The sequence below is a fragment of the Cnephaeus nilssonii genome (genome assembly GCF_951640355.1).
Source record: "Cnephaeus nilssonii genome assembly, chromosome: 10".
Taxonomy (NCBI): Eukaryota; Metazoa; Chordata; class Mammalia; order Chiroptera; family Vespertilionidae; genus Cnephaeus; species Cnephaeus nilssonii.
The window spans coordinates 2,158,235-2,185,667 of record NC_137081.1 but is presented as its reverse complement, the minus strand read 5'-3'; the positions used below and the strand labels follow the sequence as shown (position 1 = coordinate 2,185,667).

General features: G+C 45.8%; 1 protein-coding gene across 1 annotated transcript in view; it reads left to right on the top strand.

Moving 5' to 3' along the window:
• COL5A2 (collagen type V alpha 2 chain) overlaps positions 1-11,153 on the top strand; it is a 73,075-nt gene extending 61,922 nt beyond the window's left edge. Inside the window, exons 47-53 of the mRNA XM_079782731.1 lie at positions 1,231-1,338; positions 1,713-1,766; positions 2,742-2,849; positions 4,576-4,867; positions 5,938-6,125; positions 8,601-8,840; positions 9,490-11,153. Of these exons, the coding sequence (XP_079638857.1) occupies positions 1,231-1,338; positions 1,713-1,766; positions 2,742-2,849; positions 4,576-4,867; positions 5,938-6,125; positions 8,601-8,840; positions 9,490-9,636 (1,137 nt within the window). The 3' untranslated portion in view covers positions 9,637-11,153. The remainder of the gene's footprint in view (positions 1-1,230; positions 1,339-1,712; positions 1,767-2,741; positions 2,850-4,575; positions 4,868-5,937; positions 6,126-8,600; positions 8,841-9,489) is intronic.
• The last annotated feature ends 16,280 nt before the right edge of the window (positions 11,154-27,433 follow it).

Sequence of the window (27,433 nt, the reverse complement as noted above, 5' to 3'; positions counted from 1 at the left end):
TAACAAATAGGTGATTTCTGGTTTAGTTTATTTTCAATTATGAAATTTTGGGGCATTCCCCAAATAAAAGAACCTCTTTAACATTATGAAAATCTTCAGGCTGATTTTACTATTTAATATATATTTATTGATTTCAGAGGGGAAGGGAGAGGGATGGAAACATCAATAATGAGAGAGAATCATTGGTTGGCTGCCTCCTGGTTCATAGGTCGACACTCAACCACTGAGCCATGCCGGCTGGGCTGATTTCAGTATTTAAATTTACAGTGTTATATAAAACGTAACAAGTTACTGAGATCTGGTCTTGCATTTATTATAAGAAGATTTTCATACTGTTTGACAATTAGGATATCCAAATTAAAAATAAAATAAAACGAACCATACAAAACAAGAACAAAAAACTGTTACGGGAAAATATTCACCCAAGAGCCCGTCTATTGGATGGCATCTCCCACCCTCAGTTCTCTCTTAGGGGAGCTGCACACAGCACAGCTGCCCCACGGGGGTGACCCTGTCAGTTTACCGTGAGCCTCCGGGCCCCGGAGCTGCTGCTGTTCCCTAAGACGTAAGAAACAGGAAAGAAGGAAGAAAAGGAAAGGAGGAAGGGAAGGAAGGAGCCTGAGACTGATGAGAGCGATCAGATAATTTTCACCTCTTCTCTCAGTGTAGCTTCCATCCCATAATAAGATTCTTAATTATTGCTTTCCCTTTCATTTCTCAGGATCAAAATTGATACATCTACACTCTTAGCAACTTTCCAGTATGACCAGGTTTTTAATATAGTCCCAGCTGTCATGTCCGGTTTATCTGCATATGCAAATTTAATAAGCATTTTCTTTTTAGAGGTAGCATAGTAAATAAGATCTCATGTTTTGATTTTATAGAACCTATTTATGGTAGCAATATTTTCACATAACGATATCAGCCAAGTATGTGAAATACAGTCTTTGAAACTGTTTTAGATAAGTAAGACCAACTTAAAAATACCTCATTTTAGTATAAATATAGGATAAATGTTAAAAGACTAACTCTTTAGAAAAGCATTATTAAGTATGTTATGTTTTAATTATCACCTTCATTCCAAAAGACAAAAATTTCTAGGTCTAATTCCATGTATATAAGTAAATGTGTTCATATAAAATGTAGCATTCAAAATAACAGTAAATACAATTGTGAGAGGTAAAATTGTAGTCTCAACAGGCACTACCCATGCCATGACCCTGTTTCTAGGGACCCCAAGGACCTCGTGGTGACAAAGGCGATCACGGGGACCGCGGCGACCGAGGCCAGAAGGGCCACCGAGGGTTCACCGGCCTGCAGGGCCTTCCCGGGCCGCCGGTAAGCAGCTTCCCTCCGGATTCCCCGCCTCCGTGTGGAACGCACAGGAAACACACAGGCGTCTTGACATGAACGCCTGTGGTAAAATGGATGGACGTTTCCTACCTTATTGTCATTTCAAAGCAATGACTTAGCCGCCTGGCCCCTGCCATTGCCACCTGTTAGCTGTGGTTCTGGAGGGAAGACATGAACCCACGGGTTTGCACACCGTTCCCCCGCGGTGGCCGTTCCTTGTGGGCACTCATGAAGACGCAGAGACATGACTGTGCAGGGAGTGTATGCAGCTGGCGCCAATGCAGCGGATAGTCACGCCTGCGGCGGCAGAATGCAGGATGGACGCACTCTGGTAACATTTAAATGTCTTCCCCTCTCAGGGTCCAAATGGAGAGCAAGGCAGCGCTGGGATCCCTGGACCGTTCGGCCCCAGAGTGAGTAACTGGGCCGAGCCCGCTGTGCGGATGCTCCGGGATGTCCTCGGGAGCAGGAGCGCTTTCTGGAGGGAGGAGAGGATTTCCCAGAGTCCCTGCCGCAGGCTGCAGCGCCTGGGAGAATCCACTCGGCAGCTCCCTTCATTAGAAAGCCTGGCATGTGACTGGGCATTTCATGTCCCACAGTCACGCCTCTTTCCTCCGGTGAACACCTCACCGGCGGGCCGCTTCCTTACTCTGTCCACTGCCCTGTCCAGCACCCGCTCTGTGAGGGCATCTCAGAGGCCCGCCGGGGGGGAGGCCGAGCTGGCTGTCCTGCCGCTGAATGTGTGTGTGAGGAACTGGGCACCTCCTCAGAGTGTTGTGCTTCAGGCTAATTCAGAAGCAAGTCACAAAAGGAAACCGACATTTGTGGCTTTCAGAAATTCCGCATTAGTACTCATGCTGCCCGTAACAGGTCATTAATGTCATAACATAATTGACAGACACAATGGTTTAGGAAAACCATTCGAATTTCTGTTATGTCTGAATCTAGTACAAACAAAACATTTTAGTATCATTAAATGAGTAGTATTAAAATTGTTAGGATGTCATGAGATACTTGTACAAACACACAAACGTAACTTATAATTATATCAATCACTTCACCTCCTGCCTTTTTCTTACCCCTAGCTCACGGAATTTATAATTAAGTTTACAGTACATGAGATTTGATGAAACAGTCCCAATAATAATAAAAGTAGATGACGAGTCCATTAACGGTTTTAACCGCTGCTGGTCTTTCATGTGCACGGATGATAATCGATGTGCGATGAAATAGTAAACGTAGGAATGTTCTGGAACTCCATTCGTTAGTCATTAGGATCTGAATCTGAGAAATTGCTGCTACAGTTCCATCAGGAAAATGGCTCTTTGATGAGAGAAATTGTGGAGGTTTTCTTAGAGAATCTAAAATCCAGTTTCTGTTCCTTGCAGGGTCCCCCAGGCCCGGTGGGTCCGTCAGGGAAGGAAGGAAGCCCCGGGCCGCTGGGCCCCATCGGGCCTCCTGGCGTGCGGGGCAGCATCGGGGAGGCGGGGCCCGAGGTGAGTCGCCGGGTGTGGTGCCAAGGCGCTGCTGGTCCTCACGGCCTGGCCCCGCCGAGCGCTGTGTGCGCCGATGGCCGAGGGGCAGGAGGGACGCGGAACAAACCTAAAAGTCACACCAGAGCTGGTCTGTAGAAGTAACCGTCTCGGCTTTCCTTAACCCAGATGACTCCGAGTCTGAAATCAGCCCAACCTGCTGGGCCTCCATTCCCTGGGCACCGATGAGCCAAAGAGCGTGGCACGCCGGTGCCATGAGGAGCTCAGGGGAAGGCGCTGTCCCTAATGGCAGTGTACTGAGTGCGAGGCCCATGAGTGTAGTCGCTCATGAAAATGCTGCGAGGTGAACGACGTTAGGAAGGATTTCAATGAACATTGTCATCGCCATGCTCCATAGTGTCGACCTGAGGATCATGTAAACTCTGTAGACGCTGGCTTCTCGGGTCTTGGGGAAACCTCCTCCTCTCTCTCCCTCTTCGGTCTGATTTTCCTGTCCCTCCCTATTCTGTCTCTGCCCCTCACTGGCCATTGAACTGAATATTCATTACTTACTTTGTGAAACGAAAAGCCTCTGTTTCCCACGGTCCAGAGGAACATTCCCTACTGTGTCTCTGTGGGCGGAAACAGCCGCAAGTGCCATGCCTCTGAATGGCCCTCGGTTGACTTTATTTCGCGGCTCACTCGTCCTCGATGGGAAAAACCCCCTGAGATTGGTGCAGAGGTCTCATGGGACATGATGCGGTCTTAAAGGTGACCCCAGCAGATTTCACGGGCTCTCGGGGCGAGGAGAGGTTGAAGCAGCTTGTCCAGAGCCAGCTCCTCGGTGGCAGACTCCAGCCTTGGCTGCCAGGCGGAAGGAGACCACACGTCTTCCCGCTTCTCGGCTGATTCTTTTGTTACGGGAAGAACTTAAGAGCCTGACTGGCCTGACTCAGGGGTTGAGCGTCGACCTCTGAACCAGGAGGTCACAGTTCCATTCCCGGTCAGGGCATCTGCCCGGGTTGCAGGCTTGATCCCCAGTGTGGGGCGTGCAGGAGGCAGCTGATCCGTGATTCTCTCTCATCATTGATGCTTCTATCTCTCTCTTCTCTCCCTTCTCTCTGAAGTCATTAAAAATATGTTAAAAAAAGGGCTAACGAGAACATTCTTAAATTTTGTTTAGGACGCAGAATTTTGATCTGTACATTAGTTTGAACACTTAAAAGACTTCCCGCCTTTCCCGCTTATTTGAAAACAGGGGACAGTAGTCTTGTGGGTGCTCGTTGTGGGCATTTCCTTGGTATTGACGGGTAACCTTATAGAACTGGGACCCACAGCTCCCCGCATTCGCCCTTCAGCGTCTGTCGTAAGTCCGGTGACACATTGCAGTTGTGCCTTGTCCCCAGTCGTCTGGAAATGAATGTCCATATCTGCATATTTTCCGTAAAACATATCGCATCTTCAAGGTGAACATCAGCGCGCAGACTTGGTGCTTGGGTCTCGCTGTAGCTCAGATGCCGACTTGTAGGCACGCTGCCTGGGAGGCAGCTCCGCGTCACTCTCACCCTCAGGGCTACGGGGGGGCAGGCAGAGCCATCGGGTTAACGGGCGCGACGCCCAGGTCCCAGCACCGTCAGGCCGGGGGTTGCGCTGTAACTCCCTGGGCACCGAGTCCCAGCAGTGCCGTGTGCCCGATGAAAAACAGAAGCAATAAGTATGTTCATGTATTTCCGATGTTCTTAACCTTCAGGGTCCTCCGGGCGAGCCTGGCCCGCCTGGCCCTCCGGGTCCCCCGGGCCACCTCACGGCTGCCCTTGGGGACATCCTGGGGCACTACGATGAGAGCATGCCAGACCCCCTCCCCGAGTTCACAGAAGACGAGGCGGCTCCTGACGACAAGAACAAGACGGACCCTGGCGTCCACGCCACCCTCAAGTCCCTCAGCAGCCAGATCGAGACCATGCGCAGCCCCGACGGCTCCAAGAAGCACCCGGCCCGCACCTGCGACGACTTAAAGCTCTGCCACTCGGCGAAGCACAGCGGTGAGCGGCTCCATGTTTCTGACCGTGTGTGCTCAACGGCATCCCAACAGTGTGTCACGGACTGCATTCTAGAAATGCGCAGTGATGCCCGGGAGAGGACATGGGCACCGTACCGTAGAGCTTGTGGTTTAGCGGTGGGGACGGTCAATGACGTGAAGAACAACGGGGTGAGACGATGAACACTTTGAGAGAGGAAACATCCTATTAATGCTCTCATTTCATCCTGGCAGTGCCATTTCCACCCAGAAGCCTTAAAAATGGGTAATGTTGCGGTGATATGGCATAGAGAATACTTGCTGAAGCAAGGTTGGCATGGACTTACCTCCATGACTTTTTGGGGATTTAATATGCTCTCATATATCATTGGGTCTTCAAGAGTAGAATAAAGTTTATCTTATTTCCCAAACTTATTTGACAATGAAATAGCTTGCATGCAGTTTAATGTTCTATAAATACAGCTTTAAGAGTCTCTGCTGGCAGGATTACATGTTAATACAGAGTGTTTTGGAACGAAGCAGTCTTTCTGTCCTAGTTGTGTAAACCATGCCTTCAGTTGGCAGTATTCTGTCATTTTGATGAATCTAATCAGACCTGGAGAAAAGGGATTCTGGGCCAGAAGAAGAAGCTGTGAAATGCTGAATGGCTCCAGTTAACTTTGAAATGACATTGACAGGGAGAGCTAAAATGATCTGTGAGGACTAGGCAATTTCATTCTCAGCTCTAGACTTTACAGCCACCACTGTCTCTACATTTTATTTAAAATGCAGTTTTTCATACATATTACATATACACGCATATATAAGTATACATACACACAGATAGATGCACAAATGCATGTTTGTTTGTGTATTTGACTACATGTCCAGCACCAAGCACTAACTTGGTATAACCTATTTCAGGTATCTCTCAGATATAACAGAGATCAATTCTAACTGGCCAGTGAAATCATTTATAACATTCTGACCACAGTTTAACTCATATACTTACTTTATTGATCGTTTGACAATACACGGCTCTCATCATGTTTGAAATTCACTCTTCTTTGCAAATACGTTTATTTTGGAAAACAGGTGAGTACTGGATTGACCCTAACCAGGGGTCCGTGGAAGACGCCATTAAAGTTTTCTGCAACATGGAGACGGGAGAGACGTGCATCTCAGCCAACCCGGCGAGCATCCCCCGGAAAACCTGGTGGACCAGCAAGTCGCCGGACCACAAGCCTGTCTGGTACGGCCTCGACATGAACAGGGGAGCTCAGGTAACCGCAGCTGTGTGCTTACAATCGTACGTTTGCTCTTCATTCTTCATTATGCCTTCCTATTTATTTAGGACGACGTTACTATTTTTTGACCACATTTATTTTACCATGTTAATTTTAAAGTCATATATTCTCATCAGTTGCCATTGCTGTATCATTGCATAAACAAAGTTTTAGTGTGAATTAAATGAACATAAATTTTGCATGATGATTTTTCCATTGGTGGAATGTAGAAAGTAATTGCTTTTATTGTTAGTTCCTGTAATGCACGTCACGCGGACTGTGAGTATACGTGAAGGGGTCTGGCCCCTTGAACGACAGGAGACCTAGGTGACTGCTGCCTGGACGTCCTGCTGGTGTGGGGACAGCAGGACGCCACTTAGCCTTCCACAGCCTCAGGCTCTCATTGTGACGTGTGGGTGATATTTATTTCGTAGTCTTTGTGTGCATATAATGTGCTTCCTATAGTATCCAGTACATGGTAAGTTATCTATAATAATAAAAGCGTAATATGCTAATTAGACTGGGAGACCTTCCAGGAGACCTTCTGGACGAAGCCATGGTGGCAGGGCTGAGGCAGAGGCAGTTAGGGGTGATCAGGCCAGGAGGGGAGGGCAGTTGGGGGTGATCAGGCTGGCAGAGGGGGGCAGTTGGGGGCGAGTAGGCTGGCAGGGGGGCAATTGGGGGCCAGCAGGCCAGCAAGGGGGCAATTGGGGGCAAGCAGGCCAGCGGGGGGAGGCAGTTGGGGGTGAAGAGGCCAGCTGGGGGGCAGTTGGGGGCGAGCAGGCCAGCAGGCAGAGTGGTTCGGGGTGATCAGGCAGGCAGGCAGGTGAGCAGTTAGGAGCCAGTAGTCCTGGATTGTGAGAGGGATGTTCGACTGCCGGTTTAGGCCCTCCGGGATCGGGCCTAAACCAGCAGTTGGACGTCCCCCGAGGGGTCCCAGATTGGAGAGGGTGCAGGCCGGGCTGAGGGACACCCCCGCCCACCCCGTGCACAAATTTCATGCACCGGGCCACTAGACTATAATAATAAAAGCGTAATATGCTAGTTAGACTGGATATCCTTCTGGACGACCTTCTGGATGAAGCCAGGGCTGCAAGGAAAGCCTGGGTCCTGGGTGCCTGCCAGCCGCTGGAGGGAAGCCTGGGTCCCAGGTGCCAGAGGGAAGCCAGTGCCGGCAGCCGGGGGAAGGAAGGCCTACTCTTGCATGAATGTCATGCATCAGGCCTCTAGTAAATAAATATTACATAATTACTATAAGTATTCATATAATTAAATGACTATAAATGTAGTATTACTTAAACTTAATGTATTTTCATAATGATAGGAAGTCTATTAGTACTTTTCTGAGTATATGCTTCTTCTATGGCCCGGTATTTAGAATCTTAACCAGCCTTGCCACCTCCGATTGCAACATGAGCATTTCATTCTGGATCTCTTTACAGCACCCTAGCTCTGAAATGCCCTTCTCACTCTACTCCTGCTCTCCTACTCATGTTCATAATAAACATAATGTGAGCATATTTTGGGTATGAGTAATTTATACCAGAATCTACCGTTACTTAACGAGCAGAAAAATTTTAAATGTACCCAATTGAAAGGTAATTCAGTGAATATAATATTATGTAAAGAGCTCAAAAGGGAGCATTGAAAATAAACCTCAAAGTAGAAGATGAATAAGAAAGAGCCTGTAGGAAATTATTTATATTATTTGTTTTTGTTAGCTAATGAAAAACTTGTAATTCATATTTCCTACAACGAATAACAGTTGGGTTAAAATATATTTTATACTGCCACAGCTGGTTTGGCTCAGTGGGTAGAGCATTGGCCCTGGCACCAAAGGGTCCCTGGTTTGATTCTGGTCAAGGGAACGTCCCTCAGTTGCAGGCTCAATCCCTGGCCCTGGTCAGGGCACGAGCAGGAGGCAACCAATCAATGTTTCTCTCTGTCTCTTCCCCTCCTTTCCACTCTCTCTAAACATCAATGAAAAAATATCCTCAGGTGAGGAGTAACAACACCAAACATACTTTATACAAATAGTTAAGGCCTAAATCTTAATATAATCAGCAATAAAAACAATGAGTTATTTTTGATGCATGATTAAATATCCAAGCCGATGTTCAAGTACGTAACTTCTTCTAAAAATAATATCCCGGAGGTTTAAAAATACATAAACTTTCTCTGATGGGTGTAACTATCACTGGTTTCTTCATCTGCTGTTTTGGGGAGTAAGGACAGAGGTTTTTACTTATGAATAGTCATAAACATTTTAAGGTACTTTTTTAAAAGTAGATAAAAGTAATACCCTTCAAAATTGATTTACCTGAAATCAACATACACACACATTCTCCCTCTCTCTCTCTCTCTCTCTCTCTCACACACACACACACACACACACACACACACACACACTCACACACACACACTGTGAAGCCCTTCAGAACTGCGTGTAGCAAAGACTCTTTGTCTCTCTAGTTTGCTTATGGAGACCACCAGTCACCCAACGCAGCCATCACCCAGATGACCTTCCTGCGCCTCTTGTCCAAAGAAGCCTCACAGAACATCACCTACGTCTGCAAGAACAGCGTCGGCTACAAGGACGACGAAGCGCAGAACCTCAAGAAAGCCGTGGTCCTCAAAGGGTCCAACGACTTGGACATCAGAGCGGAAGGGAACGTCCGATTCAGATACATCGTCCTTCAGGACACGTGCTCCGTAAGTACTTCTGTGCTCTGCTGGTCGGATGAGAGAAACAGTCCATTTTTGTTAAAAATACTGTGACGGCACCAGAGGCGGGGACAGTTGTACCCTGTGTGTGCACACAGCAGCCTGCCTGTCGTCGTTCTTTAGGGAAAATGCGAATGCGTGCTGGGACGTGAGGCAGGGTTCTCACACGTCTTAACACGAAACAGCGAGGAAAGGCTGGCTCTTTGGAACCTGACCCTGCTCTTCTGCAAGTTACTTTTTTAAGTCTCAGTTTCATGCTTCAACTTTCTTGGTTCTGAAATGTGTAATCCATCTGAGATAGGTTCTATTTTTCACTGATTTCTATGTCTCCCTACGTGCATATCTAGATGTGAAAAAGGAAAACATTTGATGATGAATTATAGTTGCATGTGAAAAGCAAACAGGCCTTCACAATTCACGTTGTCAGTGCCCGTTGGGGGCGTTTCAGGGGAGCAAAGGGCACCTCCTGGATCCGAAGTCTTCCAGGCCTGCCGACCTCCCCTGCGGGCGGCGCTCTGAGCTCTGAGGACGTTGCTTTGACCTCAGATGCTAGGACAACTGGCTCAGAAGTGCCGTCTAGCATCTCTGCAATCGTCCGTTCACACCATTATTAACCCACTGCACCCTTTAATCCTAGAAACGGAACGGCAACGTGGGCAAGACCGTCTTTGAATACAGAACCCAGAACGTGGCGCGCTTGCCCATCATAGATCTTGCCCCTGTGGATGTTGGCGGCACAGACCAAGAGTTTGGCATCGAGATCGGGCCAGTTTGCTTTGTGTGAAGCAGCCACGGCCCGTCGACAGCGAGCAACACCCTCACCGCCCCTGGCCCCCCGGTCACGAGAACCTGGCCTGCGTGAAGCTGATCCTGAGACTCTTGAAGTAGCGGCTGGCTGCGGCCAGCGTTGTACATATGGTCCTACGTGCCTGGCCTCCTTCGCCTTCAGAATATTTATTTTACTTACAGTCCTCCGTGTCCATTGAATTAAAGTATTTTTCAATACAGAAGTTTAGGTTTAAGATGACCAATGACAATGACCACCTTTTTTAAAAAAAGTAAATAGATTGAATACATAAGTCTTTGTTTTCTTCAGTTTATTTCAATGTCATGATAGAGTTGCTTAGTATTTATGAGAACATTCTTCTTCCTGGCAGGTAGCCTAGAGAGTGGGGTCTGTAAAACCACAGCACGTGTTTATTCCTCTGGCTGCAGCTTGAAAAATAGAAGATAGTGCCTTTTTGTGACCTCTCAGACCCAGATGATCAATTAAAAGTGAAATCAAAATGTTTGCCCTTGTGATTGAAACCCTCATGCGTGTCTTGATATTGTAGAACTACCAGAGAGACTCTTGAAAGAGAATCTTGAAAAAAATAGTTCCTCGCTGGTTTAAGTGGACTTTTTAAATAATATATATTCAGTGAATTTTCTTGAAAACAAAGTGAACTTAGATTTTATAAAGGGCGGTAAGTGTAGACTTTCTCCTTACTCCAATTTAAAGGTATCGTTCCCTGTTGACTTAGTCTATTAATACAGCTGGAAGTTACACGAGTAAACCATTGAGTACAGCCCTTCCTTGTTTAAGAAGACATTGATGCAAACATTCACACATACAACCTTCTAAACGTGCCGAGGACCAGGGCTCAGAGTCTTCCGATGACAACATCACCGTCCGGAAGCCTGTAGCGAAGGAAAGCGTTAGAAACCCAGCCGTGGAGCTGACTAATCAGATGCGACGATTGGAAATAGACCATCTGGCCATTGAACTCTCCGAGGAAACATGACCAACATGTCTTAGCATGAGCTACCTCATCTCTAGAAGCTGGGATGGACTTACTGTTCTTGTTTATATGTTAGATACTAAAAGGTGCTATGCTTCTGTTATTATTCCAAGACTGGAGATAGTCAGGGCTGAAATGTGTTATTACTTTTCCTTTAATGATGGTGCTAAAATTCCTTCTATAAAATTCTTTAAAAATAAAGATGGTTTCATCAGTGCCGTTTGTGAAAGCGTTAGACTTGCCCGTTTCTGAAAGCGGGGCCGTGGCTCCAGGCCTTCCCACTGCCCACCTGTCACGCTGTACCTGGGATGTCTGTAACCTGCCTGCTTCTTACGTCCGAGCATGTAGGGCCCCTGTGTCTCAAGGTTGTTGTTTTTCCTTAATTGCTTTTTGTTGGCTCCGTTTTAATTTTTTCTTTAACAATAAACAGCCGGGACCATCCCAAAGGACAAGCCATGCACACAACTGTAGTCATGTATCTGCACAGCATCGAATTAAATGCACGCTTTTGTCACGTCAATGGTTTCTGTTTTGTGGAATTCCTTTGAGCGTATTAGATCCACTTCATTTCCCGTAGCGGAAAGAAGGGTGCCGCGGCATTCTTAGCTCACCATTTGTTTAAAAAGTAAATCAACAAATATCTTCCACCGAGTATACGCTGGCTCATAGATGAGAGTCAAGTTGCAGTGTCACTCAGGAAGGGAAACGTGACACTCATTGTCACAGTCTGTGCCCCTAAAACCCTCAGCGTAATATTATTGATAAAAAGAGAAAAGCAACTGGTTTTTCATGGTTGAAAAAACTGTGATAATAAAACACATGTCTCCAAGTGTGTCACATATGAATTTAGCCTAACGCTCTCAGAGTTTTATTTCAATATTTCTTTAACAACATTGTTTTTCCCCAAGTTGGTTTTGACTTGTGACCTACATCTTGAATTTGAATATTTATATCCCTGAAGACATTTGTGAGTTTGTCTGCATTGAAACTTCTTTAAAGTCCAACCTATACAGGTTGTCAAGTTCAGATAGATGAGCCAGAAACATGCGGTGATTCTCTTAAGTCAAGAACACTTATAATCTCCAAATATAGAAATTCTAGTTTATACTTGGAACTCGGGAATATTTAACAAATAAAAGGCAATTTCAAAGCCCTTGGATTTCTTGTCTGAGTTCTAGATTCACAGGCCCCATTAGACCAGCAGACTTCGTTACCTTCATGGCCAACAGACACCTCAGACTCTATGTGATCAAAAGCAAAACAATCTACATCTGGGAGGATGGTGACATTCACTTATTATTTATTAAAAAATACAAATGGGAATTCCCAAAATCAACAGAAATGAAGAAAAAAGATAAAAATAGCAAAGAAAGCATAAACAATGCTGAAAAATTCCCTGATGTGTAACACAAAACTTGGCAAATTATGGCCAGGTACCATATAACGTGTTCCAAATCGAAAAGAGATGCAAAGAAATTATAGACAGCATCCCTTCTCATGAGAATGGTGTTACATGGCAGAAAGCAAGGGGAAAAAATCTGGAGAGATTAAATGATTCTAACTACTGCACCGAGAGTCTCTGTCCCACTGAATAAAGAGCATCGAACACAAGGTTTTTCTTTGGAATTATGAAGAAAAAGTTAATTTGGATCTGAGGTCTAACAGCAATGATGCTTCAATGGAAACCGGAAGCCTGTGGAGCCCGGGGCATGCCAGTAAGTTGATTATTTTTTATTTTTATCAAAATGGCTGGTGTCCCCAAGCTCAGCTTTTCTCTCAGCCTCCTTTATCAGTGCATCATTTTGTACATTATTTAAGTGTCCGCATTCCCCAGGGATCAGTCTTCTCTTTATCTTCACACGCAATACTCTCTTACCACCGGCCCCTATCCATGCCCCTGGCTTTAATTCCTATCTATATAGCAAAAGCTTCCAATGCATGCACACAGCCCAAATCTCTCCTTGGAGCTCAGGAAATGCATGTAAAATGTTTCACCATCTTCATTGGGCTTCACGGGTCCCTGTAGATCAAAATGCTCAAGAAAATGCACATTTCTATCTCAGAGCTGATTTGTGGTCTGTGCGTCCTATTCCAGGCAATAGCCTCCTCCTCATCCATCTATTTAGGCAGAGACCTGAAGTTAGACTTGGCACCTCTCTCCCCCTTACCGTGCCAGAATCCTGGCATGGCTATGTATTTTGAATTTTGCCTCCTCAATGTTCATGAAGGCCATACCCTTCTCTCCATTTCTACTGCCACTGTCCTAGTCCAAATTATCATTGTTTCTCACCTGGGCTCCTTCAACAGCCTGCAACTAGGCACCCATTCTTGCCTCTTCTGATGCATTCTTCCCATGAGAACCAGAGTAAATTTGAAATATGAGTCTGAACATCTCACCAGACTCCACCCCACAACCCAACACACCATGTATGCAAGACAGCTTTAAAAGCTTCAGTGGTGTCTTCTAGGCCAGTGGTTGGCAAACTCATTAGTCAACAGTGCCAAATATCAACAGTACAACAATTGAAATTTCTTTGGAGAGCCACATTTTTTTAAACTTAAACTCCTTCTAACGCCACTTCTTCAAAATAGACTCATCTAGGCCGTGGTATTTTGTGGAAGAGCCACACTCAAGGGGCCAAAGAGCCGCATGTGGCTCGCGAGCCAAAGTTTGCCGACCACGGTTCTAGGATGAAGTCAAGCATCCGGAAGCCCTAGGAAGCGCTGGCAGGACCTGAGCCCTGCCTACTTCCCATGCTGTGCTTTCCCACCATCCTCTCTGCTCCACACACAATGGACGTCTGTCTCATTTCCTAAAAGCCAGATTTCCACTCCTGTCAGAGACCAGGGGCATGTGTTTTCCTTTTGCTCCGTTTACTGGCTCATCTCTGAGTGCCCTGCTCAATGCTGCCTCCTCACAAAACCCTTCCAGCCTCCACACCTTTCACTAGCCCAGGGTGGCATCCCCGGTTGTAAATTTTCTTGGCAGCTGTACTTGTCTTTACATCCTCTGATGCTTCACACAGCTGTAGGATTACTTGTTTAGTTCCACTCTTCTCTATTAATTGTGTTTGTTACAAGGGCAAGCCTGTTTATAAGGATCCAACATACTGCTTGTTATTTGTGTTTGTTCAAAAGACATTTAATAAGTGAATTATGAGACGTTATATACTATGTAACTAGAAAATTATGTTTAGAGAGCATTTATACTTGATTTATGTACTAGTGTGAAGCAGTTATTACTATTGTATTATTATTACTGTTTCTATTAGTATTATGGATATGAATATCCAAATTCATATGGAACCAAAAAAGACCCCAAAAAGCCACAGCAATCTTGAGAAAGAAGAATAAAGTTGGAGGGATCACAATACCAGATATCAAGCTATATTACAAAGCCACTGTAATCAAAACAGTCTGGTACTGGCACAAAAACAGGCATATAGATCAATGGAACAGAACAGAACCCAGAAATCGACCCAAGCCATTATGCTTAATTAATATTTGACAAAGGAGGCTAGAACATACAATGGCTTCAAGACAGTTTCTTCAATAAATGGCCTTGGTAAAATTGGACAGATACATGCAAAAAAATGAAACTAGGCCACTAACTTACACCATACACAAGAATAAACTCAAAATGGATAAAAGACTTAAATGTAAATAGTGAAACCATAAAAATCCTAGAAGAAGCTATAGGCAGGAAAATCTCAGACATCTCTTGTAGCAATATGTTTATGGATACATCTCCTAGGGCAAAGGAAACTAAGGAGAAAATAAACCAATGGGACTACATCAAAATAAAAAGCTTCACAGCAGAAGAAACCATCAACAAAATGAAAACAAAGCCCACTGTATGGATGAACATATTTGGCAATGATACATCTGATAAAGGTTTAATATCCAAAATACATAAGAAACTCATACAACTTAACAAAAGGAAGACAACTAATTCCAATTAAAAAATGGTTAAAGGACCTAACTAGACACTTCTCCAAAGTGGACATACAGAAGGCCAAGAGTCATATGAACACAATGCTCAAAGTCACTGATCACCAGAGAGATGCAAATTAAAATGACAATGAGGTACACCTCACACCTGTCAGAATGGCTACCATCAACAAATGCCAAGTGCTGGCGAGGATGTGGAGAAAAGGGAACCCTAGTGCACTGCTGGTGGGAATGCAGACTGGTGCAGCCACTGTGGAGAACAGTATGGAGTTTCCTCAAAAAACCTAAAAATGGAACTCCCATTTGACCCAGTGATCCCACTTCTAGAAATATATCCTAAGTGACCTGAAATACTAATCAGAAAGAACATATGCACCCCTATGTTAATAGCAGTGCAATTTATAGTAGCTAAGATCTGGAAACGGCCCAAGGACCAATCAGTAGATGAGTGGATAAAAAAGCTGTAATACATTTACACCACGAAATACTATGCAGCTGTAAAAAAGAAGGATCTCTTACCCTTTGAGACAGCATGGCGGGACTTGGGGAGTATCATGCTAAGTGAAATAAGTCAGTCAGAGAAAGACAAGTATCACATGATCTCACTCATATGTAGAATCTAATAAACAAAATAAACTGATGAACAAAATAGATCCAGAGACATAGAAGCATGGAACAGACTGTGGAATCTCAGAGGGCAGGTCGGGGAGGGTGGGTGGGTGGGAAGAGATCAACCAAAAAAACTGGTATGCATATATGCCTCACCCATGGACACAGACAATAGGGGGGTGCAGGCCTGGGGTGGAGGGTGGAGGCGGGCTGGAAGAGGTCAGTGGGGGAAAAAGAGGGTCACATGTAATACTTTCAACAGTGAAGATGAAAAAGAAATAAGAATATCATAGATGAAATGATTCTATTCACAACGACAATAGCAGCACACAGCACTAAGTTCCACACATGACACGAAAACTGTAGAACCTGACTGAGAAAACCTGTAACATTGAGATATATATAATAAGATAAAAAATGGGACTAAGTGTGCCTACTGTCACGGGGAGAAGCTCAATATTTGAAAAATGCAATTATTTTTTCTGAATTAATACATAAATTAATCATTCCTTTCCTATAGGATTTTAAAAACATGGAACATGCCAAAACCACTCTAAAGCTCATTGGAATAAAAAATATGCAAGAAAAGTGATAAAGGAATCTCCCCTTCAAAAAAAAAACACAAAAAAAAACCCACCCCAAAATGCTGAGTTAAGATGGGTCACTGGCCCATGTAGATATAAAAAATAATTAAAAAGCTACTTCCCATGGTAAAAGAAGAGTATTTAGAAACAAATTCATGTGCCTGTATTAGAGTTTAATATGTAATTAAATTAATTCTCATTTATTTAGGAAACGGTAGTATAGAAACTTATAGATATTTATCATTTTAAAGCATGTTTCCTCTCTTAACATTTATACCAAAACCTTTCCCAAATGGGCCCAATATTTCAATTTTAAAAAACCTCTAAATATATTAGCATAAACTATTTTGAGTAGTTTTATAATCTTGGAATGGGAATGAAAACAAATATATAATTAACTAGCGTTCCCGTTGCAGGAAAAATCCTGCAATAGGGTTTCCTGCTGCACTCTACCCGGCCCTGCCTGCTCTCCTCTCTTGTCCCCCGCCCCGCCTTCTCCGCCAGCCCCCCTGCTTTTCTCCCTTCTCCGCCAGCCCGCCCGCTCTTCTTCCTTCTCCCCTGGCCCCGCCTGCGCTCCTCCCTTCTCCCCCGCCCCGCCTTCTCCACCAGCCCGCCTGCTTTTCCCTTCTCCCCTGGCCCCACCTCCGCTCCTCCCTTCTCCTCTCCCTGGCTTGCTTGCTTCTCCGCAGCTTTGCTCCCTTCTGCAGCTCTTGGCTTCTTTCTATGCTGTCTTGATATGCAAATTAGCCGCCATCTTTGTTGGGGTAATTTGCATACTCGTCCTGATTGGTTGGTGGGCGTGGCTTGGGCATAGCAAAGGTGCGGTCAATTTGCATATTTGTCTATTATTAGGTAGGATAATGTAAAAGGTTGGAAGATTAGATTCTAAAATATATTTTAAAAATATATTATAAAACTCTTAATAAGCATGCTTGCAACCATGCTCACACTGGGAAAATTTTTGTAATAAAATATGGCAGAAAAGGTTTAATATACTTTATCTTAGGAAGCAGAAAGAAAGAAATGAAACATGCAAACTTGTATGTAGATAACTCACAAAAGCCATAATATAAATGCCAATAAACACGTGGAAGATATTTATAGAAATAAAAAGTGCAGCTGAATCAATAAGATGCTGAATGTTATCATAATTGGGTGAATATTAAAATGTCTGATTTTATTAGGTGTGGTAGAAAATGCAGAGAACACTCACATGAACTTTTTGTCTGTTTTCCCCAGTGGATACTGAAAGTATAGTTCAAGTCGTTTATTCAGAGTTCCTGGAAAGGTGAGCAGGTGGTGTGGGGGTGGGAGGAAGAGCAGGGTGCACTGGGGTGTCTTTCAGGATCATCAATTTTACTGGATGACAAGTAACAAATACCATTTGCAAAAATTGCCAATATTACCTAGAGTAAAACTTAAAACCCACACGACAAAATCAATTTCACGGTGGTGGCAGATTGATTTCAACTGTAGCTTAGGAATCTGTTGCAGGTGTATGTTCTGTGTGTGTATTTTATGTCAGGATGTTGCTGTCTTTTATTTGGAATGTAAAAATGACCATCCAGGCAACGCTACAAGCAGCCCCTCCATGCCTGGCATGCTGATTTTACCACTGAGTGGGAGAAATGTAACACACCAGCTGAACTGAATAAACACATGGTGATGACCAGTCTTAATGACGTTTGCAGTGGAGCCACTGACTCGTCTAGCCCAGGCTGGGATTTGGAGAGGAGGGAAAGCTGCCTGGGGACGGTTTTTCTCAGTGAATCTCGCGGGATAAAGACCATGTCTTGAGCACTGGAGGCATGGCAGACATGAAGGCCTGAGTCCTTAGATAGGGCTAGTGTGGGCACCCCCACCTTGGCTGGCCATGGCCGTCGATTACATGCAAGGGTTTTGGGGGAGATAAGTTAATGAAATAGGAGAGATAAGATGAAGGGACTTTTCTGTAAAAGCTAAAGAGGCTGAAAGTTATTCTGAAGGAGTCTTTTTTTAGGAAACTAATTTTGGTTTTCAGCTGGGAGTGTATCCATACCTCCTAGAAGACCTTGGAGATGTGTGAGCAAGGTGCTTTTGTTATCATAAAAGTTGGGAAGCATCCTAGGCATTTTGCGAATGGGCCAGAAATGTTGAATATCTCGTATTGCAGGTCAATCCCTTTGAAGTAAATCTGAACCATTCAAAATATCAATGGAACTTTTACTTCAAAATGCTGTGTTTGAAGCAAGTAGGACGTGTGTTGGGTTTGCATATCACCTTGGCAGCAACAGTCAGGCGCGATTTTTTTAACGTGAGACTCAAAACAGGGATGAGTTACACAGTGGTCAGCAAACGGCGGCTCGCGAGCCACAGGCGGCTCTCTGGCCCCTTGAGTGTGGCTCTTCCACAAAATACCACGGCCTGGGCGAGTCTATTTTGAAGAAGTGGCGTTAGAAGAAGTTTAAGTTTAAAAAATTTGGCTCTCAAAAGAAATTTCAATCGTTGTCCTGTTGATATTTGGCTCTGCTGACTAGTGAGTTTGCTGACCACTGAGCTAGAACAATGTTGGAAGGAAGACACAGGGAGTGAGTCAAGGCCGGTGAGGGTGGAGAACAAGGGATGGATCGAGGAGATGTTTTAGAAACAGAACCAACAGACTCTGATGGAAGAGTGAGCAGGTAAGGCAGCAAGAACTTGAGGAACGTTCCTGGTTCGTGGCTTGGGTAGCTGGAGGAAGAGGATGGTATTTATTAGGAGATGAAGAAGAGGGAAGGGGCCAGGCTGAGGATACATGCCATGTGCTGGTGGAACGTCAATGGAGACAGGCTGGGCCATCAGAGAGAGGTGTGAGCCATCGCATCGAGGTTAGCGCTTCGGGCAAGAATGGGCCCACCCGAGGAGGCTGTGAAAGGTGAGTGGGGAGTGAGGACAGGTCCCTGGGGAGCCTGCTCTTTAAGGAGTTAGTGATAGAATCTGAGCTTTGGTTGTTAAAGGTAGCCATAAACTTTGGGAAAGCGAGCTTGAAGCCACCTCGGTGGCTATCATGCGGTTCATAGTCTCTTTGTACACTTTCGTGACTGAACTCAAGAAGGCCAACAGAAGACCGCTCCTCGGCCTCTCGCCTAAGATCAAGAAGACCAGTAGGAGAGAACACCACACGGAGATGAAAATTCTGGTGGAAAACCAGCCTCGGCAAAGACACCAGGGAGACTGTGGTAATAGAGAACCCTGAGGAGAAAGTTACTAGAATTTAGCGCCATCCTCCGCAATATGTACGTATAATTCTCTGCCGGATTTTATTTTTATGCCATTAGCAAGCATCTCCAATGATTTAATTCACAATAACGCCTTACCATGTGACTGTCTTATAAGTAAAACAGAACAAAAACCCAAAGATTCTCTTTGCTTTTATCAAGCAGCGTGATTCCCCGCGGCGTAAGGAGTGCGTACCAGCTTTGGTGTATAGGCAGCTATGGTTACATGCCATCAGTGCTGTGAGACATGGGTCTGCACACATGTGAACACCATGTGGATTCGCATGCTGATAACCCGAGGAAGAGGGGATGGCAGTGTTTATGTGAACCGTTTTCCCAGGCGTGGGAGCTGCGAGGAGAGAGGCCTGTTAATGAAAGGCAGCTGGAGCTTGGAATGTTCACAATTGTTAGCCACTTTCATGAAAAAAACGCAGCAGAATTGAAGACATCTGTAGTCAACATGTAAGCCCCGAAGATTCCAGAAGGAAGCTGCGTCCGAGACCCCCAGACGTCGGCCCCGTCTCCGTGCCCTGCTGTGCTCTGCGGGCTCCCAGCGGCAGCCACGACCTCCAGCCCCTCAAACCCGAGCTCTGCTCCCTCCACGGAAAGTCTACACTGGCTTAGACTCAAGACTCAATTTGAAACTCGGACCCGCGTCATATTTTATTCCGAGCACTGCTAACCCTTCCTTCTGCTCCGTTTCCTCTCTGTGCTCGGAGCCTGCGAATAATCACAACCTTGGCCTAACAGTCAGGTCCTCTCCTTCAGCCACGGAAAGGGACAGGAGGCCGAGGCCGGCCGGCCCGGGTGCCTCCTCCCAGCCCCCCTCCCAGGTGCAGCCCCGGCTGTGCCCCTACTCCACCCCCCTCTTTGGGGAGGTTTGCTCCCTAATGATTTCCTCCGGAGCCAGATGATCTCATCGACCATCTGCAGGAAAGAATTTCCAAATCGCCGCTCGCCGCCCCTGACCTCGGACTCCCCGCTCAGCCCCACACTTGGTCAGGCCGGAGCATCCTTCCAGAGAAATCGCTGCTGGCGGGGCTGCCACGTGGACGCTGGGAGCGGGCTGGGCTTGCGAAACTTTCCGCCCGCCCCTCCTCAGGAAGCAGCCGGCCCGCCGGGCTCCCCGCTGTCCTCACGTTCCCCTCTTAACCCAGTTTCCCAGCGAGCGGCCTCCGCTGCGGCTCTTCCTTCAGTCCAGTTTTTTTTTTGGGAAAAAGTGCTTTGATCTCTTGCCAGGGTTCTTTCGTCTTGTTTCCCTCTTCCCTAAAACGTAGACCCGTCCTTCTCTCTTTCCGCGGTGAGTACCTCTCGGTTGCCTGCAGACCTGACCCTGTCTCCCCACACAACCCTTGACCTTGAGCTCTCCTCAAGCAGCAGTATTCCAGGAGGTAAAACGTCGATGTGGCTCTGCAATGGGAAGCAGATTCACACACACACACACACACACACACACACACACACACACACCCCAAACACCTCTCACCTTGCTGTTCTACGCTCTCTGTACCGTCTGTACCCCCAGTGTTATTTCTCACCCCGCACACGGAACCACGCTCCACCTGGAACTGGGCCAGTTTAAATCGCCGCATATACCTCCCACCTCGGCTCCTCTTTCCTCCCAGCATTTTCTGGGGACTCTGTTCTCTCCCCGAAAACGCGCTATTCCGTACCGTCTGCCTCAGGTGCCACCTTCCTCACGCAGCCTTTCTCGAGGCTTCCACGTGGACATGGTGGCTCCTTCCCCTGCCCGTCTCATGTCTCGCCTAAGATGACCAGATCGTCCCGCTTTGGGCAGGACAAAACCGATTTTTAACAATTTGTCCGGCGTCCCATGGCGTTTTAACTTTTTTAAAACGCCGTGGGACGTGGGACAAATTATGCCAAAAGCGGGACGATCTGGTCACCTTAGTCTCGCCTCTCATTCAACTTACGTTGAGTCTGGTGATGTGTTGGTGTCTACATCTCTATGGCAGCTCACTCTCCTTGAATCGTCGTGAGCACTGACTTGATTCTGAGACTTGCAATGAACAATTGTTCCATGACGTTGCTGAACTGAAATGAATAAATGCAGGTGGCCTGAGGTGTTTGCTGTTCCACAGGCCTAGAATAATCATTAATGTTTCTACCTTTCCTCTTTCTTTTGTTTCTTAATTTGAAGTGGTTTTCTTCCTTTCCACCAGTTACCTAAATTTGAACCCTTCTTTGTTGCACAACTCAAGTTTTATCTTCTTAAAGGAGACTGTCCTGACAATGAAATGGCCAGTTCTTTTTCTGTTCGCCTGGGGTCCACCCAGCATATTTAAGCACTTCACTGTTCACCGTCTTGAATGCTTTTGGGCCGTTTCATATGGGTTCAGCTTATCTGGTCCAGACAACACGTTCCTAAAGAGCAGCAACCAGGGGTTGCATTTCCTTGGAGTGTTTAGCAGAGCGCCGAGCATGGAGTAGGGGCTTGTGGGCGTCAATGTGTTGCTCCGCCCATATTTCCTCTTCAAAGCCAAGCCGTTGACCTGTCAGTCTCTGGGACTATCTGTCACTGTGGCTCAGAGTGAGGCCCTCGCTGAGAATCGCCCTCTGTCACCAATACTGCCTCACAGACGGCCACCCCCATTCCTCCAGGTTCTGGCCCACAGTTAGCAGCTCTGAGGGACTGGTTCGGTGCCAGCCCCTGTGAATTACCCCAACTCTGAGGGCCATCTCAGTGCCGAGTTCCTATAGGATGGCCTGAATCCGCAGTGTCAGAGCATGCGCGTCAGCTTCTCGTCCGTCCACACCTGCCGTTACGTCTCTCCTGAGATAACTTTCCAATACATCTCCTGCCCGTAGTCTCCGTCTCAGAGTCTGTTACAAGGGAACCTAATCTAAGGCAGGGCTTACATCTTGTCATCTCCATGCCCATCTGTGCAATTATGAAATGTCTCATGTGCAAGACTGCAATAAGCATATCATTGCTTTCACATCATCACTAAATTGGCATGAACTACAATGATTCCCATTTATGAAATTTATGGACCACAAAGGGTAGCCAGATTTCTGTTAACACGCATTATGTCAGATACAGTTATGAGATGCCAAGTAATTCTGTGCATGTTAGAGAAAACACTGAAGAATTTTACAGTGAAATATGTTTTTGAACAAAGTTTAAGGACACGAGAAGAAAAAGGAGCAGAAATATCATCACAGAAAAATCTGTTTAAAAAATGTTGGCTATGGATGATATTTTTTTCTCTATGGCATTGACTCAACAAGCAACTCTTCATAAGATTTCTGAAAACCCTAGGTGTGGCAGACTGGGGAACATGGAGATGTGGGGAGAGGTTTCATGTATGCTTTGTCATATAGAATGTTCTCACCAGGACTGTATCAAGCTCACTTTGTGAGTCATGACTACATGGAGAGTTATGTCTGAAAGGAAAGCACTTTTCAGTTTATGACTCACTTTTTAAAATAAGCACATTCCTCTACGATAAGTCCCAGACAAGTAAAATTTTAATATAAACTAGATAAAAGTAAGTTAGCTTTGATGTGATTTCTAACTTTGAAGCCATTACTTTAAAAGAAATAGTTTCTTCTATATTTTCCTAATTATTACCAAAGTAAAAAATACTTTTTAGAGATAAAATAGTATCACGTTAAGTGAAATAGGCAGCATACAGAATGGCATGTGTAGTATTGTAGAAAGTATGTTAAATTACACAGAGAAGGCTTTAAGGAGATGTCCATGGTGTGCGACGTGGAGAAACAAGCTTTTGTCTTTCTGCATTTCCCAAATATGCTCTAATGACTATCAATTTCATCCTCAAGACACGAAATAAGCTTCATTTCAAACACAAAGTGAAATCATTTTTGTTCAAGTGCCAGTTTGAAGGTGAAAGGGTTGTATTTATTTCTCTATCAAGATAGATAATGATGTGGCATCTAAAGAACAAAATAAACGGATGAACAAAATAGATCCAGAGACATAGAAGCATGGAACAGACTGAGGAATCTCAGAGGGAAGGGAGGGGAGGGAAAAGAGGTCAACCAAAGACCTTGTGTGCATCTATGCATCACCCATGGACACAGATAGTAGTGTGGTCAGGCCTGGGGTGGGGGCTGGGGTGGGCTAGAAGGGGCCAATGGGGGAAAAAGGGGACTTCTATAATACTTTCAACAATGAAGATGCATTTTTAAAAAGAGATAACGATGTGATAAGATGACTGTGGGTTGGAGGATGGCTTCCCATCACTATTTGGCATTGACAGGACAAAGGAAGACTCATGTTACTTGACCTCCATTTTTAATTAGTGACCTTGGAATCATAACTGTAAGTGCATTTGTCCTCCTAATATGCTATAATTCTAAAACTTAACACACTTTTTTTTTACTTGGCATCTAGGCCAGTGGTCGGCAAACTCATTAGTCAACAGAGCCAAATATCAACAGTACAACGACTGAAATTTATTTTGAGAGCCAAATTTTTTAAACTTAAACTTCTTCTAACGCCACTTCTTCAAAATAGACTCGCCCAGGCCATGGTATTTTGTGGAAGAGCCACACTCAAGGGGCCAAAGAGCCGCATGTGGCTCGCGAGCCGCAGTTTGCCGACCCCACGGATCTAGGTCACTGCATTTTCCTTGTTTTCTTTTGTTCCTTCTCCTTGTCTTAGCTTCTTCCTTATTTCACCAACCTACACATATTGAAATACCCTGTGAGTTCAGTCTGTTCATACTCTATTGCTTGACAATCACATTTACTTGCATGGATTTAAAAGCCATACAGATGTTGAAACTCCTATACATATATCATGTATATATTTCTCTGACTGGACATCTCTGACCTTCAGACTTGTATCAACCACAACTCAGCAATGACATCGTAGGCAAAGGGAGCTTTCCAGCTGCATTATAATCTTATAGGGGCTGCCATCATTCCTGTGGTTCATTGTTGGCCAACACCTCATCTGGTGCACAGGACTGTCTTGGAAAACTTTAGTAGGGTCTCACTTAGGCCATAGAATCGATGGGTCTTTAGTTCCATGCAATGCAGATGTGATTTTATGAGTTATCTCCGGCAAAAGTTGTGGAAGTAGGTGAGAATGTCAAGGAGAGGTATTAGGGCGACTAAGGGCATTCTGGTGATTGGGTAGAGAACAGTGACGGCATAGAGAGGAAATGGCGTAGCAAGGGGAGGAAATTCACTCAGATAAGATAGTTTCTCACTGCTTGCTGCACATGGAATGCTCAATAAGTATCTGACGACTGAATGGCTCACTAAATCAAGGCATACTTACATGAATTATGCTACATGAATTAGCTATGATTATCCTGGAAGTGAATAATCAAAATCCCAACTCAAGTGTTAGCATTCTGAATTCCTAGGAATTGGTGATAATTTGTAATTATCCTATATAATAAAAGGGTAATACGCAAATTGACCGAACGGTGGAATGACCAGTCGCAATGACGCTCACTGACCACCAGGGGGCAGATGCTCAACACAGGAGCTGCCCCAGGGCTGACGGCTGGGGAGTGCAGTGGTGGTGGTGGTAGCGCTAAGGATGTCCACTGTAGCTTACATCCCCTGAGGGCTCCCGGACTGCTACAGGGCACAGGCCAGGCTTAGGGCATCCCCCCTCCCCCAAGTACACGAATGCCATGCACCGGGCCTCTAGTTCTTTAATAACTCCTTTCCCTCCCAAAGAAATGCATTTTCTTGCTCCCTCGTGCACCACTAACACGGCAATTGGGTTTCTTTTGAGGAAACAGTAAAATAACTACTTTAGGCTGCTTACTGTCATGGCCCCGGTTCTCAGCTCTGAAGTCAGATTGTTTGGCCCAATATCTTTTAAAAAATATATTTTTATAGATTTCAGAGAGGAAGGGAGAGAAAGATAGAAACATCAATGATGAGAAAGAATCATTGATGGGCTGCCTTCCGCACTCTTTCTAATGGGGATCGAGCCCACACCAGGGCAGGTGCCCTGACTGGGAATCCAACTGTGACCTCCTGGTTCATAGGTCAATGTTCAACCACTGAGCCATGATGGCTGGGCTGTTTGGGCTAAAATCTAAGCCCTCCTTCTTACTAACTAGGTGACCTTGGGCAATTTACCTCACATCTCTTATTTTCTTATTTTCTTTTATTTTTGGCTAAACAAAGGTTAAAGTGCGTAGTGCATTTACTGTGTCTAACGTGACTAGAACAATGCTTGGCCGGGTCAGCTGCTCACTAGTTGTGCTGTGACTGCAGGGACTCCCCCAAGCACTGCCCTCCTTCCTTCGAGATCCTGCTCTAGGAACCCCTCATTCTGAGAACGAGGTGCCCTCCATCGCCGTGCGGCTCAGCGAAGCTCTCTCCCCACCGGCTCTGGGATTTGTTGTTACAAATAAAGCAACAACAAGAGAACAGCTCTCCCGGCAGCCCACCTACCTGGTCCCATCTTCCGAGGTTCGCTGTCAGCCACCACCCCCGGCATTTCCCAGGGAGGGGTTTGTCCTGGGTGCTGGCTTTTGCTTTTAGGTTTGTTTGTTTTTGTTTTGGGGGTTTGCTTTTGTTTTTTGGGTTTGTTGTTTTTGTTTTGGGTTTTTTTGGGGGGGTTGTTGTTTTTGTTTGTTTGTAGCCACACCAGCCTGCTGTCTCCGACAGTTATTCCCCGTTGTCTCTGGTCCTCTAGCTTTGCCCTTTGGCCTCTGCGCGCTGGAACCCTGTGATTTCCCGGAAACCAAGCAGCTCATTCCAGCTGGTCCCCTCCAGCTCCAGAGGCAAGGACACGGCACCTCGCCACCGCGCACCTGAGTCCCGCGTGACGGGCAGTTAGGAGACGAGCAGCGTGTCGCCTGCGGTAGACCCTCCCAGCATGTCTGTCGCCTTCACGTCGAAATTGGATTCTCGCCTCGCCAGGGAGTGTGTGATGACTCGGCTTCCTTCAGGCTGGGCTGACTCTGCGGCCTGGTTATGTCAGCCAACCGTAATAATCACCGTCTTCCCGGAATCCTCTGTTCACGCAAAGCTGATCGTCTGTCGAGCATGAGTTGCACAATCCTCATGTGTCTGCACCTCAGAACCCCCTCCTCACACCTCGCCCTGGTGTTAGACACTGTGAAGGAGTGACACCCTCCATCCTCCGTGTGTGAGCCTGCGATGGACCTCCACATGGTTACCCCGGGAAGCGGCAGGGTCTGACTCCAGCTATAAATCTGGAGGTGACGGTGGAGCATGGGAGAATGGTCTTTGCTGGCGGGCAGCTTGCATCTCGAGGAAGGCAGCGCTCTCACCGGGCAGGAGAGGAGGGGCCTTGTCTCGAAGGGCGAGAGAGATGGAACGTGGCACGGGGCGGTGGGAAGAGAGCTTTCCCACGCCCCCCACTCAGAGCGATGCGGCCTGTGTTTCTCCATCATATGGCAGCCGAGCAGAGAACTGAAAATCCACCTAGATTCATGCTGAAGTTTTGTGGTCGGCAGAATTAAATTTATACTTGCTTTTTCGTTGTCTGTATAAATAGGTGAGTTTTAAGTATATTCCTGTTTTTATTTTAGCTCAGTGAGAGGAAAACCATTGCTTTCCTTCTGCACCTTGAGCCCGGAAGTTGGGGATTTAAACTTGTCCTTCTCTGCCCGTGTTCACCACCGCAGTTCCTCAGCCTCTCATGAAACTGAAATAGCCTGTCGTGGAGCAGAAACCACTCATCTGGACTCCAATGGGCCCACCAGCCAAGTGATCACCGATGACGGATCCTGTCTCCATGGGCTGCCGAATGCTCATCCCTGGATGTAAATTGGATTTTTTACATTTACCCCTAACCAGTGTACATATTTGGTTCCATATGTATGCTCAGTGCAATCGCTATGTGGGGCGTGCAGGAGGCAGCCCATCAATGATTCGCTCTCATCATTGATATTTCTCTCTCTCTCTCTCTCTCTCTCTCTCTCTCTCTCTCTCTCTCCCTCTCTCCTTTCCTCTCTGAAATCTATAAAAATGTATTTTTAAATAGATATTGGGCCAAACAATCTGACTTCAGAGCTGAGAACCGGAGCCATGACAGTAAGCAGCCTGAAGTAGTTATTTTACTGTTTCCTCAAAAGAAACCCAATTGCCATTGAGTGGTGCATGAGGGAGCAAGAAAATGCATTTCTTGGGGAGGGAATGGGGATTATTAAGGAATAATTATAAATTATCACCGATTCCTCTTAACCTTTTGCACTCAGATGTCGAGTGTGACTCGACACGGTTAGCATTAGAATAAAGGAATTGAGAAAAAAGCAAGCGAGTGCAAAGGGTTAAGTTGAGTTGGGATTTCGATTATTCACTTCCAGGATAATCATAGCTAATTCATGTAGCATAATCCGTGTAAGTCTGCCTTGATTTAGTGAGCCACTTAGTCACAGGTCCTTATTGAGCATCCAAAGTGATTTTTACATTCTGCCTGGAGGTCAGGG